The sequence below is a fragment of the Mobula hypostoma genome, chromosome 16, assembly GCF_963921235.1.
Source record: "Mobula hypostoma chromosome 16, sMobHyp1.1, whole genome shotgun sequence".
In the NCBI taxonomy this organism is placed as follows: Eukaryota; Metazoa; Chordata; class Chondrichthyes; order Myliobatiformes; family Myliobatidae; genus Mobula; species Mobula hypostoma.
Genome location: NC_086112.1, coordinates 66,334,523 through 66,351,402, shown reverse-complemented (window position 1 = coordinate 66,351,402; position 16,880 = coordinate 66,334,523). Strand labels below are relative to the sequence as shown.

Here is a 16,880-nt window from a genome sequence, read left to right as displayed (position 1 = left end):
AACCACCTGGAACTCAGTATAAGATCCTTTCATTCCCAGAGCTCTACAAGAGCTACAATTTCCATTTATCCTCTGCATTCTTGTATCAGTCTATGTCAAGACCATTTATAAACATGGTGTCATATCTGAATCCTGCAAACTACTCCCTTGTGCCTCTATATCTACTCTACTACCATGACCAATTACTTCTGGCTCCATGTCATTGTCAAACTCAGCACTCTGTGGCTGAAATCATTACCCTTTGCTACCTCTCTCACCACACTCCCTCAGACATGAGCTCATCCAAAACTACTGCCCATATAGTGCCTCATCCCATTCACTCATATTCTTGTACTAGCTGATTTAAATTGATTCCTGAATTCCACAGCTCAGAAATTTCATCTGAGTAATTCCTCGTAGATGACATTACCTTTGAGCCATATTGCCCTGGGACTGGCACCGGGTACCCTTAGGATAATCAGCTATAGTGATAAATCACCTCCATTCACCTCCCCCCGCCCCCAGCAATGTGCCATTCTATACACCCCTAATCTTCTCTTAGATACAAATAGCAACCTTTCCCCAAACTGTAGTAGCAATATTTGCACCAATATTGATGCAAAAAGATTGTTGGATGTGTTCCTCTAACTGCTGCAACTTCTAAAATCTGTAGCCAATCCCCAGCTCCCAACTTTTCAATTTCAGCTCTTCTGCATCCCCATTATAATTTTCTTTAGCCACCTAAACCCCTAGGTCTAGAATACTCTCTCTAAACCTCTCCGTCTCTTTCCTCCTTTAAAATCTTCCACAATGTTCTGGTATTTCATCTGGCCGAGTCCACGCTGCTTAATTCCAGTAGTCCTACTCTTCTCATCTCATTGCAAATTACCTGAGGTAATTGCAATGATCAGCTAGGGGATGTGAGAAGAAATTGGAGCACATGGCACTCAGATTGAATCCTTTGCCTTAGAGCTACAAGGGAGCAGTGCACCATTGTGCAGCCTTACTTTACAAAGGATCTGCTAGCTCCTACTTGAAATCTGTACAAAAGGTTCTCCAAACTCAACAAATGTTTTAGAAGAGAAGCCATCAAATCCTATACGACGGATCTGTAAATTCTTACTGAAATTCTCTTCAAGAAATCTCTCAGCTGCCATTTAAATCTTATAAGATGGATGTGACCTATCAATTCATACTGAAGCCTACTGCAAAATGCCTACAGTTAAGGGCATGCATAATGCAAATGTATTTTTAAACATGACTCCATTATGTTCAGAAGGAGTAATTAGATCAGTGATTCCCAATGGGATGGTTACGTGTCCTAAGGGGGCATTAGGGGAAATAGAAGTCATTGACGGGCATTCAAGGTTCTTGGGGGGGGGGGGGTTGTTAAGCTTCTTGACTTGAGGCATGAGACCTGAGTGACTGTTAGTAGAGCAGCCACTTCCAAAATAAAAGAATGAGGCATTGGAACAGAGGAAGAACCATGGCTCTACAGACAGTGAGCATTCATCGTCACGTGTTTGAAATTCAGCAGTCTTATCCAACCTTACCAACCAAACAGACATTATTAGGGATGCATAAAATAGCAACAAGGGTCCCCAACAGTTCCCCTTGACTTGCAGCATGGAGTGAGTTCATGCAATTTAACAGTTGGTAAGTCAAGTACACCTCTCAACTTTCTCCACAGATCTATGGAAAACAGGTTGCACAACGATACAGTGCTGGCCAGAACCAAGCAGTGAGTCTGAAGGCGGCAAAGCCTTGAATTCTAATCCTGCTAAGAAACAGAAAGTGCATCAATACCATATTACATACCTGGGGTATGGTTTTATTCCATTTCCGTCAGATCAGCGATGCCCCATGTGTCTTATTTGTAATACTGTACCGTCTAATGAAGCCTGAAAACATCAAGATTGCAGGAACACTTCCATAAAAGACACCCTGAAAAGACTACGTATAGATTACTCAGTTCCAGAAAATGAAAGAAGCATTTGAAAAGCCTTGCACACTCGAGTTATTTGCCAAGAAAGCTAAAAATGACCTTGATAGTGGTCTAATTGCTGCTTATAATATTTCTACAATGATAACGAAGTGTGGAAAGTCTCAAACAACTAGTGAAAGATTAATAATGCCTGTTATATCAGAAGTGCTCACCACTGTTCTCAAAATAGATACCAATATTTTAAAATCAATTAATCTGAGTAATAACTCTGTAGCTCGTCATATTGACGAAATGAGTGAAGACATTGAGTATCAACTATGCACAGAGCTACAAAAAACAGAAATTAGGATACAACTGGATGAGTCAACTATACGAGACAAGACATTGCTAATGGCATATGTACAGTTGATCAAAAAAGGAAAAGTTTATGAAGGGATTCTCTTTTGTAATAAGCTAAAAACAAATATCATAGGAGAATCAATCTACAACTAGCTCAAAATGTATATTGAGGATAAAAATATTCCGTTCAGGAACATGATTTCTTGTACAACAAATGGAGCACCATATATGTCAAGTCGCCATGCTGGTTTAGTGGCATTTATGAAAAAAGTCTGTTTGTAATCCATTGTATAATTCATTGTTAACATCTCGCATCCAAAAACCTCAGCAGGTGACTTTTTTTCAAGCATGACTCTTGGAATATCTGCTAACATCTTTTAATAGCAGAATATTTCACCAGTTATGCCATGATAACGATGAAGAGTTTGAAAGCTTGCTTCTTCACACTGAAGTGTATTGGCTGTGAAAAGGCTGCTGCTTAAAACGTTTCTTTGATCTTTTTTGACACTGTGGTTGAACTTTTGCTCAAAGTTGACAAGAGCTTGGGAAACAAGATTGAAATTCTATGTGGATATTTGGCATACCTACCCGATCTGTATGACAAAATGAACATTCTAAATATGAAACTGCAGGGTGAGAATTTCAATTTAATCCAAGTAAAAAATGCACTTTTATTGGAAATATATAAGCAAAATATCAGGAGAAGAATGTTCACAGTTTCCTTGCATGTGAAGTATGGCATTCTCTTTCACAGACAGTGATCTGCAAGAGTACTACTTACTCCTTCAGTCACTGAAGAAGGATTTTCAGAATCAATTCAAGGATTTGAACAATCTGGAAATTCCAGACTGGGTAATTAACCCATTTCTCTGTAAGGTGAAAGAACAGGAAGAGGGCTTACACGAAGATATTATTAAAATTCAGAATGATGAAAATACCAAAAATGCTTTTCGAAAAGTCGGCTTTTGTGGTATGTGGCTAGACTGTCATACGAAGTTTCCAGGTCTTTGGAGAAGAGCCAAACCACTCTTCATTGCATTTCCATTCTCCTACCTTGTTAAAAGAGGTTTCAGTGCAGTGAACCACATACTCACAAAAACAGAAACCACTTAGACATTCTTATTTGTGGGGACTTAAGGCTTTTGCTGACACAGCTTGAACCAGATATTTCAACTCTTGCGAAAAACCATCAAGGATCACATTGATATCAAAGCTGCTGTACAGCGCACAGGTACTGTGTAAGCTAGGTTTAAAGACAAATAAAAATTTAAAACAGAATTATTTTTCTCATGTTAGCATAAGGTAGAACTCAAGACAATATGGAGGGACAGCAACATCACTATAAAGTACAAGATCAGACTCCTGCGTGCATTGGTATTCTCCATCTTCCTGTACGCATGTGAGACATGGACCCTCACAGCAGAGCTACAGAGGAAGATACAGGCATTGGAAATGAGATGCTATCACAACATCTTGGGCATCTCATACTTGGGCCACATCACAAACGAGCAGATCCGCAAGACCATCCAGCACCGCATTGGTCCCCATGAAGACCTTCTCACAACGGTGAAGAAAAGAAAGCTGAGATGGTACAGCCATGTAGCAAGATCCAGTGGCCTTGCAAAGACCATTCTACAAGGAAATGTGGAGGGGAAAAGAAGGAGAGGTAGACAGAGGAAAAGATAGATGGACAACATTAAAGAATGGACAGGGAAAACATTTGCGGTGACCCAGGCTCTGGCACACAACCACGACAGATGGAACAGACTGGTGCAAAGCTTGTCATGATGGCGCCCCAATGACTCCACCAGGAGTTTAGGGTGCAAGGCAAGGTAAGGCAAGGTAAGGCAAGGCATATGGTGGACTTGTTTTTACACTATGGGGGTACCGGTAAGTATATTATGAGAGGGGCGTTGGTAAGTATGAAAGCAGAATCTTCTCCCAAATTCTCTTACAGAAGGTGAGAGCAAGTCAGTGACAAGTGCTTTTTAGAAGCATTATGGACCAAGAGTGGAGGTGCTAAGGGGGATGTAATCAAAAGCTTTGTCAAGAGCTGAATTTAAAGCAGGGGTCGGCAACCTTTTTGCCTCTGAGGGCCAGATCGTGTATTAATGAACGAACGGTGGGCCAGATAAATGCCATAAAAAATTTGAAATATGGGAATTATCCATTTAAATACAAACTGTACATCTAGTTATGTTTTTGCCTCAAATTAATGAATAATGCATGCTAGAAAATCATTTGTGCTTAAGGTTGCCTACCCCTGATTTAAAGGAAGGTCTAAATGAGGTCAAGCTTGCCTATGAAGCAACACACAAGATGCTGGAGGAATACAGCAGGTCAGATAGCATCTTTAGGGGGAAACAATGACTTTTCATTTCCCTCTATAGTTGCTGTCTGAGCCAGAGTTTCTCCAGGATCTTAAATGTTGTTCCAGATTTGTGTTTACAGGTTCACCTCTGGTTCAGAAAAGATGCCAAAATTGTCAAGGATCTGACTTAATGCAGATTTAGCCAGGGAAGGTGATAGAATTGGTACTGTGAGTAGATGATGATAAGCTTCCCACAGGCTAATTGGACCAAATGTGACTAATTCCATAGCATTCATTTCTTCAACATTCAATTTCTATAATGTTCCCTCTCATACATTCTCGACAAGTAACATTCATAAAACATCTTTTATGTGGAATTAGGATGTAAAGTAAAAATCAGGATCTTGAAGATTTTTCCTCAGGATAAACAGGAAAAGACAATAAACCTTATGGTGAAGCTGAAAATTCCGCTTGAAGAAATTTATTAAACAAGGAATACTTAAGTATTTAATAACTTGTAAAGTGATAGCACAAGCCATATGTCATTCCTGAGGTTATAACTTTAAGAACAATATATAATATAACCTCACAGCATGTAATTGTAATGAAAAAATTTCAAATCTTTATTAAATGAAACTACTAATCCAGTTAAAAAATAACAAGTTTCTCCTTTCCTATACAATAATTTAGGCTTTTGTTTAACCATTATGTGGACTGCTTCATTTTGGTTTTGGTGCCTCTTCTCAGAACATGCAAATGCAGTCCTGGGAAGATTGTCAAATTATTCATCCACACATTTTTTGGTTAGCATCACTAGTGGCTTGGTGATACACAGAATTCTGTGGATATGTGTTCATGAATGCCATGTCAAATTAAATTAACACCAACAGTGTTTACATTATTTTGTTGCCATGTGACACCTACTTTCCCAGAAACAAATGCAACTATTTACTAGTTTGACTAGTCTATACTTCCTGCAATTGAGGGCTTCTTGCGCTTTTTTTCCTGACATCATTTAAGCATTATTTGGGATGGGGGATGTTGTACTATCTACAACAGATACTTTTGTTTTTTTAGCCTTTTTCCACCCTTTCTTTATCTGCTTTAAAGAAGCAGTTAAGTGTTTTTTCTTTTTCCTTATCTTGTTCTTCTTATTCTTCATTTGATCCAGTAGTCCATCAGACTGTGGTGGATTACCGTGTACAAACAGAAAACTTTGGTGATTTCTGTGGTGAGCAGTATCGGATGCTGTTAACCTCACTCCACGTCCCCTTGGAAAATCTTCCTCATCACCATCGAGCCTTTGTGGAATAGGGGGAAAACGATGGTGCAGTTTTGTTTTGCGTTTTGTCATCATACTGTTTCTGGTGATCTCTCCTCGTTCTCGTTCCCTACGTCTTTTCTTCAGCAACTCTTTCTTCTGTTTTTTCTTTTCTTTCTTTGAAAGGCAATCCTTGCTTGCAGACTCCTTGCACTGTTTCTTAGCAGGAAAGCTGATTTCAAGAAGTCCGGCTTCTTGAAGCTCTACAGGAGAAACAGTCAAGTTAATAAACTTAACTTCCATTACTTTTCATCTATGCAGTGATCATGCCGGGATTGTGATATTTTCAACCATGAGCCATAGTACTTATAATTATTATTAGGTTTAAACTAATTGAAGAACATTTGGTTCAAAAAAATTCTTTCTAATTTGCTGTTGGGATGGGGCCATCCCTAGTATGCCTTGGGAATTATGAATTAACCAAGAAGTCAGATTCCTTTCTGTAGAGGACTTTACTGAAGCAACTATCTAATGGCGGTGCAGAAGTGTTCTGGAAAAAGCCCATAGATTGTAAATTTTACTGAATAAATCTAGTATCACATTTGAAAGGAAATGATCTGAAGTTATAGTGTCTTTCGCATCTCACATTAAATGCCCATAACATTTTACAGTCAATAGAGTGCTTCTGCAAGACAGGAAGTGGAAGAAGCTAGCTTGTGCAAAACAGATGATCCATTTTTAGTGATGTTGATCAAGGCATCAAAAATAACTCACCAATTTAGTGGATTGCAAGGAATCTTGGTTTATGAGCTAATTCAGAAGACTGATACAGAGCTGCCAGTCTAGAATTCTGCACTCCAATGTCTAGATTTTGAGTCACAAGGTTCTGGATTTGTAGTGAGTGTTACCCAATGGAATGTACTCAGCACTCCAATATGCAACAGTGGGATCAGGGATCAAGACCACTGGGATATCAGGATAATTTAATTGATTGTGAGCCAATTATCAGTTGTGAGAGGCAGCATAAGCCTTGGTTTGTATTCCTTGAAATACACAAACAGTCCAGTTGAGGTGTTTGAAAGGGATTCCATGGATCCTACTGAAAAAGTACAAGAAAACTATTTCATTTAACAGAAAATTCAGAACAACCAAAATTAATGTCAGGTCATTCAGGATTGAATTCAGATAGGATATTGTCCCCACCCAGGAGCTAACTGAAATCTAGTAAGTCACTTTCAAAATGCAGTGGAGACCAGTTTAATTAAAATATTCAATATAGAATTTGATAGATTTTAATCAATGGCTACACTAGTCTCCCAGTGCTCCATTGATGCTGTTCATCAGCTGGTTGATTTCAGTCTGGTGACAATGGCCCATTGTTGGTTCTCTTTATCTTGTCTCCTATCAAGTAGTGCTTCTGCAATTGGTGGCTCAACTTATGTCCCTGCGTTCCACAGAAATCTAATGTACAAATTACATTACAAATTTAAAAAAAGATCAGTTTCTTTACAGAGAATAATACAAGTTTCATCTCCAACATTAAAAATAACCAACCTTCAACTTTCCTCTGAATCCGCCATTCTCTTTTTTTTATGTCCTTCCCAGTATCATAGTATTTCACATGTGGTGATGCAGGAAAGGTGTGCCTATGCATCCAACTGCTTGAACATTCCTACAAATGACCAAACCGTAGCTCTTTAGTATAAAGAAAATCATAAAATATATTCTCGATCCAGGACACAGGATTTGTTGGTTTGCACAAATTTACCCTGTTAACTTTGTCTTCCAGGTATTAGTGCAATGGACGCCATTAGTGGCTGACACTTTGATTTCTGTGTTACAAATATGCAACAACATTACAGTAAATAAATTGAGAAATTTAATTTTCTAGACTAATTTTTCAGATCATACATTTTGACTTTAATACAACTTGACAATAATTGTTTGTTTTAACTACATTGTACTTGAAGCACAAAAATGATACTCTATAGGTTAATGATTGACACTTACATAACCATAATGCCCTCTTTTTGCACAATTGTAGCAATACATAGGTTTCTTTGCAGCAGGCTGGTTAGATCCAGTTATTATTGGTCCTTGATTGGTCTGCAACATGGAAAACAGCAATTTTTATAATCATTCAGAAACCAGCAACAAGATTATGATACCACAAGACATTTAAATAAAATTTGTTGTCATTGAATGTAAAAGGATTGCATTTTTGGGCTCATCTATATCAAAGGTACTTTTCATTTTTGCAAGTTGTTATCATTAGAGTGATCAAGGAGCAGGTGAAGGTGAGGAATGACATTAAACAATGCAGAAAATATGCAGTTGATATGTCAAAATTTCCTTTAGCCACCAGGTACTGCTAGTCATGCTGTTTATTGCTTTAGCCTCTATCTACATGTTGTGATAATAAAAGCAAAAAATATGAAGGCATTCAGCAGGTCAGTCAGCATCAGAGGGAAGAGAAACATGTTTCAGGTCAAGAACCATTTCATTAGAACCAGGAAAGTGAGAAAATAGTAAGTCACATTCTGGTAGGAAGTGAAGAGTAAATAGCAGAGACCTTGGAAAGCAAGTCCGAAGCTTGCTGAAAATGGCAACACAGTTGCATAGGGTAGTGAAAAAGGCACTTGGTATTTTTGGCTTCTCCAACCTAGGCAATGATTATAAGAATTATTATGTCATGTTGCAGCTGTATATATAGTATATGCATTATGAAAGCTGGCACAGCGCATCGCAAAAGAGAAGACAGCTGGCATCCTGAATTCCTTCACCATAGGGGTCAAGGAGCTCTTCAGGATTAGGATAATTGAAGGCTGAAAAGAAAATTCAAAGACAATTCACTGGAAAGTAGAATTTAAAAAAATATAGGCTCTGGCCCATGACTAATGAGCGAATACGGCCAATAGAGATTCCAAAAAGATAATATATGCCTGGAGGTGGAACACATGGACAAGATTCTTAATGAATATTTAATGGCAAATTTAACAATGCTGTGAGGGAATAAACATTTTTTTCATAGGTCATTAACATTAATATCAATCATGAAACAACTATTTTTACATTAATCCTATCATATCTTACTATATTCTCCCCACACTGCCATCAACTGTCACCTCCCTCGTTCACCCTCAGGATGCTACCACCTACACACTAGAAGCCATTTATAGTGGCCAATTAACTCATCAATGTGCCATCTGGGAGAAACCAGAGCATCCAGAGGAAACCCATATGATCACAAGCAGAATGTCCAAATTTCACCTGCAGATCTGAGCAAAAGTCTTAGGCACATATAATTACCAAATAATACTAAATACTACCGCATTAATACAAAGCTAGGTACTCTTCTTTCTGTTTCCCCACCACCTTCCACCTTCCGATTTTAACCAAAATACAGCACTATGCAAAAGCCTTTTTCAAAGGTCCAGAAGGGCCAATTCCACGCAGTATCTCTAAATAATGTGCCAAAGAATTTTGCACAGTACTGTATACAGCAGCTGCATTAGCTGTGTCACTGTGCTGTCTGTCTATCTTCAGTCAAAGCATGGGGCAACTTTAAAGATAAGCTGGGTTAATAAAATTCAATTTGGAAGCAAGTTTTTTTGAAGTAGTTGTGGAATCATTCCAAATATCACAGAAAACAGTATTGTATTTAGAGATACTGTGCAGAGTAGGCCCTTTGAACTGTGCCACCCTAGAGCCCCTGAATCAACCCTACCCTAATCACGGGACAATTTACAATGACCAATTAATCTTTAGTGTGTGGGAGGAAACCTGAGCACCTGGAGAAAACCCACACATTCCACAGGAAGGACATACAGACTCCTTACAAATGGCATCAGAATAGCACTCTGAACTCTGACGCCCCAAGCTTTAATAGTATTGTGCTAACTGCTACGTTATGGCATTCATTATTAATGAGAAATGCAGAAGTACCTTGTATTACGTTTTGCAACTCTAGAAACTAATTGAAAGAAAAACACAGGAGCCATGATATATTTTGCCTACTCAGATTTTCTTTGAGCAAGGCGCGCACACATGTTGTGGTGGCATAATGGCATATGCCATTCATGCATATTCTTACATATACTCCATAATGAATTATGTAACCAACAGAAAAATTAATCATACAATATATTTACAATATTACTCTAATATTAAATACAATACACTCCTTCCTGCTTAGCTATACACTCCAACTTAATATAGAATGGATCTCAATTCAAAAATGTAACATATTGCTCTCTAATATATATATATACACATACATATACACAAACACACACATACACAGTGGCGTGCAAAAGTTTGGGCATCTCGGTCAAAATTTCTGTTACTGTGAATAGCTAAGCGAGTAAAAGATGAACTGATTTCCAAAAGCCATAAAGTTAAAGATGACACATTTCTTTAATATTTTAAGCAAGATTACTTTTTTTTTCCATCTCTTACAGTTTCAAAATAAAAAAAAAGGAAAAGGGCCCAAAGCAAAAGTTTGGGCACCCTGCATGGTCAATACTTAGTAACACCCCCTTTGGCAAGTATCACAGCTTGTAAACGCTTTCTGTAGCCAGCTAAGAGTCTTTCAATTCTTGTTTGGGGGATTTTCGCCCTTTCTTCCTTGCAAAAGGCTTCTAGTTCTGTGAGACTCTTGGGCTGTCCTGCATACACTGCTCTTTTGAGGTCTATCCACAGATTTTCGATTACGTTTCGGTCAGGGGACTGTAAGGGCCATGGCAAAACCTTCAGCTTGCGCCTCTTGAGGTAGTCCATTGTGGATTTTGAGGTGTGTTTGGGTCATTATCCTGTTGTAGAAGCCATCTCTTTTCATCTTCAGCTTTTTTACAGATGGTGTGATGTTTGCTTCCAGAATTTGCTGTTATTTAATTGAATTCATTCTTCCCTCTACCAGTAAATGTTCCCTGTGCCACCGGCTGCAACACAAAACCAAAGCATGATCGATCCACCCCTGTGCTTAACAGTTGGAGTGTTCTTTTCATGAAATTCTGCACCCTTTTTTCTCCAAACATACCTTTTCTCATTGCAGTCAAAAAGTTCTATTTTAACTTCATCAGTCCACAGGACTTGTTTCCAAAATGCATCAGGCTTGTTTAGATGTTCCTTTGCAAACTTCTGATGCTGAATTTTGTGGTGAGGACACAGGAAAGGTTTTCTTCTGATGACTCTTCCATGAAGGTCATACTTGTGCAGGTGTCACTGCACAGTGGAACAGTGCACCACCACTCCAGAGTCTGCTAAATCTTTCTGAAGGTCTTTTGCAGTCAAACGGGGGTTTTGATTTGCCTTTCTAGCAATCCTACGAACAGTTCACTCGGAAAGTTTTCTTGGTCTTCCAGACCTCAACTTGACCTCCACCTTCCTGTTAACTGCCGTTTCTTAATTACATTACAAATTGAGGAAAAGGCTACCTGAAAATGCTTTGCTATCTTCTTATAGCCTTCTCCTGCTTTGCGTGCATCATTTATTTTAATTTTTAGAGTGGTAGGCCACTGCTCAGAGGAGCCCATGACTGCTGATTGTTGGGACAAGGTTTCAGGAGTCAGGGTATTTATAAAGCTTTGAAATTTGCATCACCTGGCCTTTCCTAACGATGACTGTGAACAAGCTATAGCCCTAACAAGCTAAATTAATGGTCTGAGACCTTGGTAAAAGTTATCTGAGAGCTCAAATCTCTTGGGCTGCCCAAACTTTTGCATGGTGCTCATTTCCTTTTTCCACTCTAAATTTGTACAAAACAAAAACAATACACTAATCTTGCTTAAAATATTGAAAAGAATGTTTCATCTTTAACTTTATGACTTTTGGAAATCAGTTCATCTTCTATTCACTTAACTAATCACAGTAACAGAAATTTTGACCGGGGTGCCCAAACTTTTGCATGCCACTGTGTGGAACAGCAGAGCTGATGAATTGTTGGCTGTGGAGTGTGTTTCATTGCAATATGCAAAAAGGAAAATTGGTGAGCTTCTGATTCAGTGTTAGGGTACTGTGTTCTGCTAACATTGCTTGCAGTGTGTTCTTTAGATTCTGAACAAATCTTACCCTTGGGTGATATGGTGCAGATGTAATATGTCTTATTCCATTTATATTCAGGAATGACTGAAACTGTTCCGCAACAATCTGTGGTCCAACGATGACTGTGAACAAGCTATAGCCCTAACAAGCTAAATTAATGGTCTGAGACCTTGGTAAAAGTTATCTGAGAGCTCAAATCTCTTGGGCTGCCCAAACTTTTGCATGGTGCTCATTTCCTTTTTCCTTCATTTCCTTCACTGACTAAGGGTTCTTAGTGGATATTTATTCTCAGAAAGCAGTGTTGTACAAAAGGGACAGACAGATAGAGGAACACACATCAAAGTTGCTGGTGAACGCAGCAGGCCAAGCAGCATCTGTAGGAAGAGGTGCAGTCGATGTTTCAGGCCGAGACCCTTCGTCAGGACTAACTGAAGGAAGAGTGAGTAAGGGATTTGAAAGTTGGAGGGGGAGGGGGAGATCCAAAATGATAGGAGAAGACAGGAGGGGGAGGGATAGAGCCAAGAGCTGGACAGGTGATAGGCAAAAGGGGATACGAGAGGATCATGGGACAGGAGGTCCGGGAAGAAAGACAAGGGGGGGGGGACCCAGAGGATGGGCAAGAGGTATATTCAGAGGGACAGAGGGAGAAAAAGGAGAGTGAGAGAAAGAATGTGTGCATAAAAATGAGTAACAGATGGGGTACGAGGGGGAGGTGGGGCCTTAGCGGAAGTTAGAGAAGTCGATGTTCATGCCATCAGGTTGGAGGCTACCCAGACGGAATATAAGGTGTTGTTCCTCCAACCTGAGTGTGGCTTCATCTTTACAGTAGAGGAGGCCGTGGATAGACATGTCAGAATGGGAATGGGATGTGGAATTAAAATGTGTGGCCACTGGGAGATCCTGCTTTCTCTGGCGGACAGAGCGTAGATGTTCAGCAAAGCGGTCTCCCAGTCTGCGTTGGGTCTCGCCAATATATAAAAGGCCACATCGGGAGCACCAGATGCAGTATATCACCCCAGTCGACTCACAGGTGAAGTGTTGCCTCACCTGGAAGGACTGTTTGGGGCCCTGAATGGTGGTAAGGGAGGAAATGTAAGGGCATGTGTAGCAGTTGTTCCGCTTACACGGATAAGTGCCAGGAGGGAGATCAGTGGGGAGGGATGGGGGGGACGAATGGACAAGGGAGTTGTGTAGGGAGCGATCCCTGCGGAATGCAGGGGGGGGGAGGGAAAGATATGCTTAGTGGTGGGATCCCGTTGGAGGTGGCGGAAGTTACAGAGAATAATATGTTGGACCCGGAGGCTGGTGGGGTGGTAGGTGAGGACCAGGGGAGCCCTATTCTTAGTGGGGTGGCGGGAGGATGGAGTGAGAGCAGATGTACGTGAAATGGGGGAGATGCGTTTAAGAGCAGAGTTGATAGTGGAAGCCCCTTTCTTTAAAAAAGGAAGACATCTCCCTCGTCCTAGAATGAAAAGCCTCATCCTGAGAGCAGATGCGGCGGAGACGGAGGAATTGCGAGAAGGGGATGGCGTTTTTGCAAGAGACAGGGTGAGAAGAGGAATAGTCCAGATTGCTGTGAGAGTCAGTAGGCTTATAGTAGACATCAGTGGATAAGCTGTCTCCAGAGACAGAGACAGAAAGATCTAGAAAGGGGAGGGAGGTGTCGGAAATGGACCAGGTAAACTTGAGGGCAGGGTGAAAGTTGGAGGCAAAGTTAATAAAGTCAACGAGTTCTGCATGCGTGCAGGAAGCAGCGCCAATGCAGTCGTCGATGTAGCGAAGGAAAAGTGGGGGACAGATACCAGAATAGGCACGGAACATAGATTGTTCCACAAACCCAACAAAAAGGCAGGCATAGCTAGGACCCATATGGGTGCCCATAGCTACACCTTTAGTTTGGAGGAAGTGGGAGGAGCCAAAGGAGAAATTATTAAGAGTAAGGACTAACTCCGCTAGACGGAGCAGAGTGGTGGTAGAGGGGAACTGATTAGGTCTGGAATCCAAAAAGAAGCGTAGAGCTTTGAGACCTTCCTGATGGGGGATGGAAGTATATAAGGACTGGACATCCATGGTGAAAATAAAGCGGTGGGGGCCAGGGAACTTAAAATCATCGAAAAGTTTAAGAGCGTGAGAAGTGTCACGAACATAGGTCAGAAGGGATTGAACAAGGGGTGATAAAACAGTGTCGAGGTATGCAGAAATGAGTTCAGTGGGGCAGGAGCACGCTGAGACAATAGGTCGGCCAGGACAGGCAGGTTTGTGGATCTTGGGTAGGAGGTAGAAACGGGAAGTGCGGGGTGTGGGAACTATAAGGTTGGTAGCAGTGGATGGGAGATCCCCTGAGCGGATAAAGTCGGTGATGGTGTGGGAGACAATGGCCTGGTGCTCCTTAGTGGGGTCACGATCGAGGGGTAAATAAGAGGAGGTATCCGCGAGTTGTCGCTGTGCCTCGGCAAGGTAGAGGTCAGTACGCCAGACTACAACAGACCCCCCTTATCGGCGGGTTTAATAATAAGGTTAGGATTAGTGCGGAGGGAGTGGAGAGCAGAGCGTTCCGAAGGAGTGAGGTTGGAATGGGGACCAGGTGCGGTAAAGTTGAGAAGGTTGATGTCCCGTCGGCAGTTAGCGATAAAGAGATCCAGAGCAGGCAGAAGACCAGAGCGGGGTGTCCATGAAGAAGAGGAGGATCACCAGCTCAAAGAACATGTTAGGTAACACCATTTTCTGGAAAGGCAAACTAGAAGAAGAATGCCATCTTCATGTGTTGTGAGCTTGGTCATCAAGAATGGAAAAATTCCGGCATCTCAGCAACTCTTGTGACCCTCCTACTCACTCCAACATAGAACCAGCATATACACCAACCTGTATCCCAAAGAGCATCAGTCCAATTCTTTGACTCATCCTTCTCAAATGTGGCTGCAATAGAAGTTCATCACCATCTTGCATCCTATTATATGATGATTTTAAGTACTGCATCCAGAGTGACCTAATCTTGTTACAGAGTGGTACCAATCAAGTCTGCATCATTTCCTCAAAGCCCCACTCTTAATATTGCACTTCACTCTAATAAGCTTACTGCTGAAGTGAAGATAATGTTGGGGAAAAATGATCAACCTAGTTCAGCACCATGGACGCAAATAGAGGACCTTTATTTTGCAGATTTCAGTGCAACATCAATTGTCTCATTAGTTTCTGTTAATGAGTCAATGATTACCTGCTGTTCAGCCGTCAAGCAGACACATATATAAATGTTATTTGCATATTGCAGCTTGATGACTGGAGTTAGGGTGATTTTGTTCCTGTGGTGTGGTGAGGTGAGAGGGATAATGACACCTCTGGTGAAGGGGCTTGTTGCGTCCATGGTGCTGAACTAGGTTGATCATTTTTCCCCAACATTATCTTCACTTCAGCAGTAAGCTTATTAGAGTGAAGTGCAATATTAAGAGTGGGGCTTTGAGGAAATGATGCAGACTTGATTGGTACCACTCTGCAACAAGATTAGGTCACTCTGAATGCAGTACTTAAAATCATCATATAATAGGATGCAAGATGGTGATGAACTTCTATTGCAGCCACATTTGAGAAGGATGAGTCAAAGAATTGGACTGATGCTCTTTGGGATACAGGTTGGTGTATATGCTGGTTCTATGTTGGAGTGAGTAGGAGGGTCACAAGAGTTGCTGAGATGCCGGAATTTTTCCATTCTTGATGACCAAGCTCACGACACATGAAGATGGTATTCTTCTTCTAGTTTGCCTTTCCAGAAAATGGTGTTACCTAACATGTTCTTTGAGCTGGTGATCTCTTGCCTGAGACGTTTCAAAGTGATGATGATATTGTTAAAATATCATTACTTCTGTGCTAGACAAAGGTACAGATTTGCTATCACAATGGCTGTGCATGAAGGTCTTGAAAGTCATTTTGAGCAGTCGATTTCTGTGCATTTAAAAAGGTGCAAAGGCTGGGGAAAAGAAATGATCTGTATGTTAGTATCATGAAGCAATGTCAAGCCTCCAGTGATAGGGACAACTGGAGACTTGGTTCTGTTGCATGATACAAACACACATGCACACTTATATAGACAGAAAGTTAAACAAAGGATCTGACACGTGGGACAGTTTGTTTTCTGGCAAAGGTACACTTGGTAAGTGGAAGGCATTCAAAAGTAGAATCTTCAGAGTACAGAGTTTATATGTCTCTGTCAGAATCAAAGGCAAGGATAACAGGTACAGGGAACCTTGGTTTTTGAGAGAAAAAGGTGGTGCATAGTAGGTATAGTCAGGCAGGAACAAATAAGGTACTTGAAGAGTATGAGAAATGTAAGAAAACACTTAAAGAAGGAAATCAGGAGGGCTAAAAGAAGACAAGGTTGATCTAGTAGACAAGGTGAAGGAGAATCCTAAGGGGTTCTACGATGTATTAAAAGCAAAAGAATAGCAAAGGACAAAATTAATCCTATGGAAGATCAGAATGGTAATCTCATGAGTGGAGCTGAAAGCGATGGGGGGAGATCTTAAATGGATTTTTTGCATCTGTATTTACTCAGGAGAGGAACACAGTGTATAGATGTGAGGCAATGCAGCAGCAAAGTCATGGACCCTATACAGATTACAGATCACAGATATTTTTTGTGTTGAGGCATATTAGGGTGGATAAATCCCCAGGGCCTGACAATGTGTTCCCTGGGATCCTGTAGGAGGCTGGTGCAGAAATTGTAGGGGCTCAAGCAGAATATTTAAAATATTCTTGGCATGGATGAGGTGCCGGAGGGTTGGAGGACAGTTAATGTTGTTCCATTGTTTAAAATAAGCTCTAAGAATAAGCAAGGAAATTATAGGCCAGTGAGCCTGACATCTGGAGTGGGTAATTTATTGGAAAGTAGTATTTTAAGGAACCAGATATATAAGTATTTGAATAGACAGCCACTGGTTAGGGATAGTCAACATGGCTTTGTGCACGATAAGTTGTGTTTAACTAATCTTACACAGTTTTTCAAGGAGGTT

The 16,880-nt window shown here is 40.7% G+C and overlaps 1 protein-coding gene across 1 annotated transcript in view; it reads right to left on the bottom strand.

Annotated features, from left to right (window-relative positions):
• Positions 1–5,045: 5,045 nt before the first annotated feature.
• Positions 5,046–16,880, bottom strand: part of zcchc7 (zinc finger, CCHC domain containing 7) — a 257,531-nt gene continuing 245,696 nt past the window's right edge. Inside the window, exons 7-9 of the mRNA XM_063069052.1 lie at positions 7,846–7,941; positions 7,390–7,507; positions 5,046–6,098 (exon numbers count right to left, since the gene is read on the bottom strand). Coding sequence (XP_062925122.1) covers positions 5,590–6,098; positions 7,390–7,507; positions 7,846–7,941 — 723 coding nt within the window. The 3' untranslated portion in view covers positions 5,046–5,589. The remainder of the gene's footprint in view (positions 6,099–7,389; positions 7,508–7,845; positions 7,942–16,880) is intronic.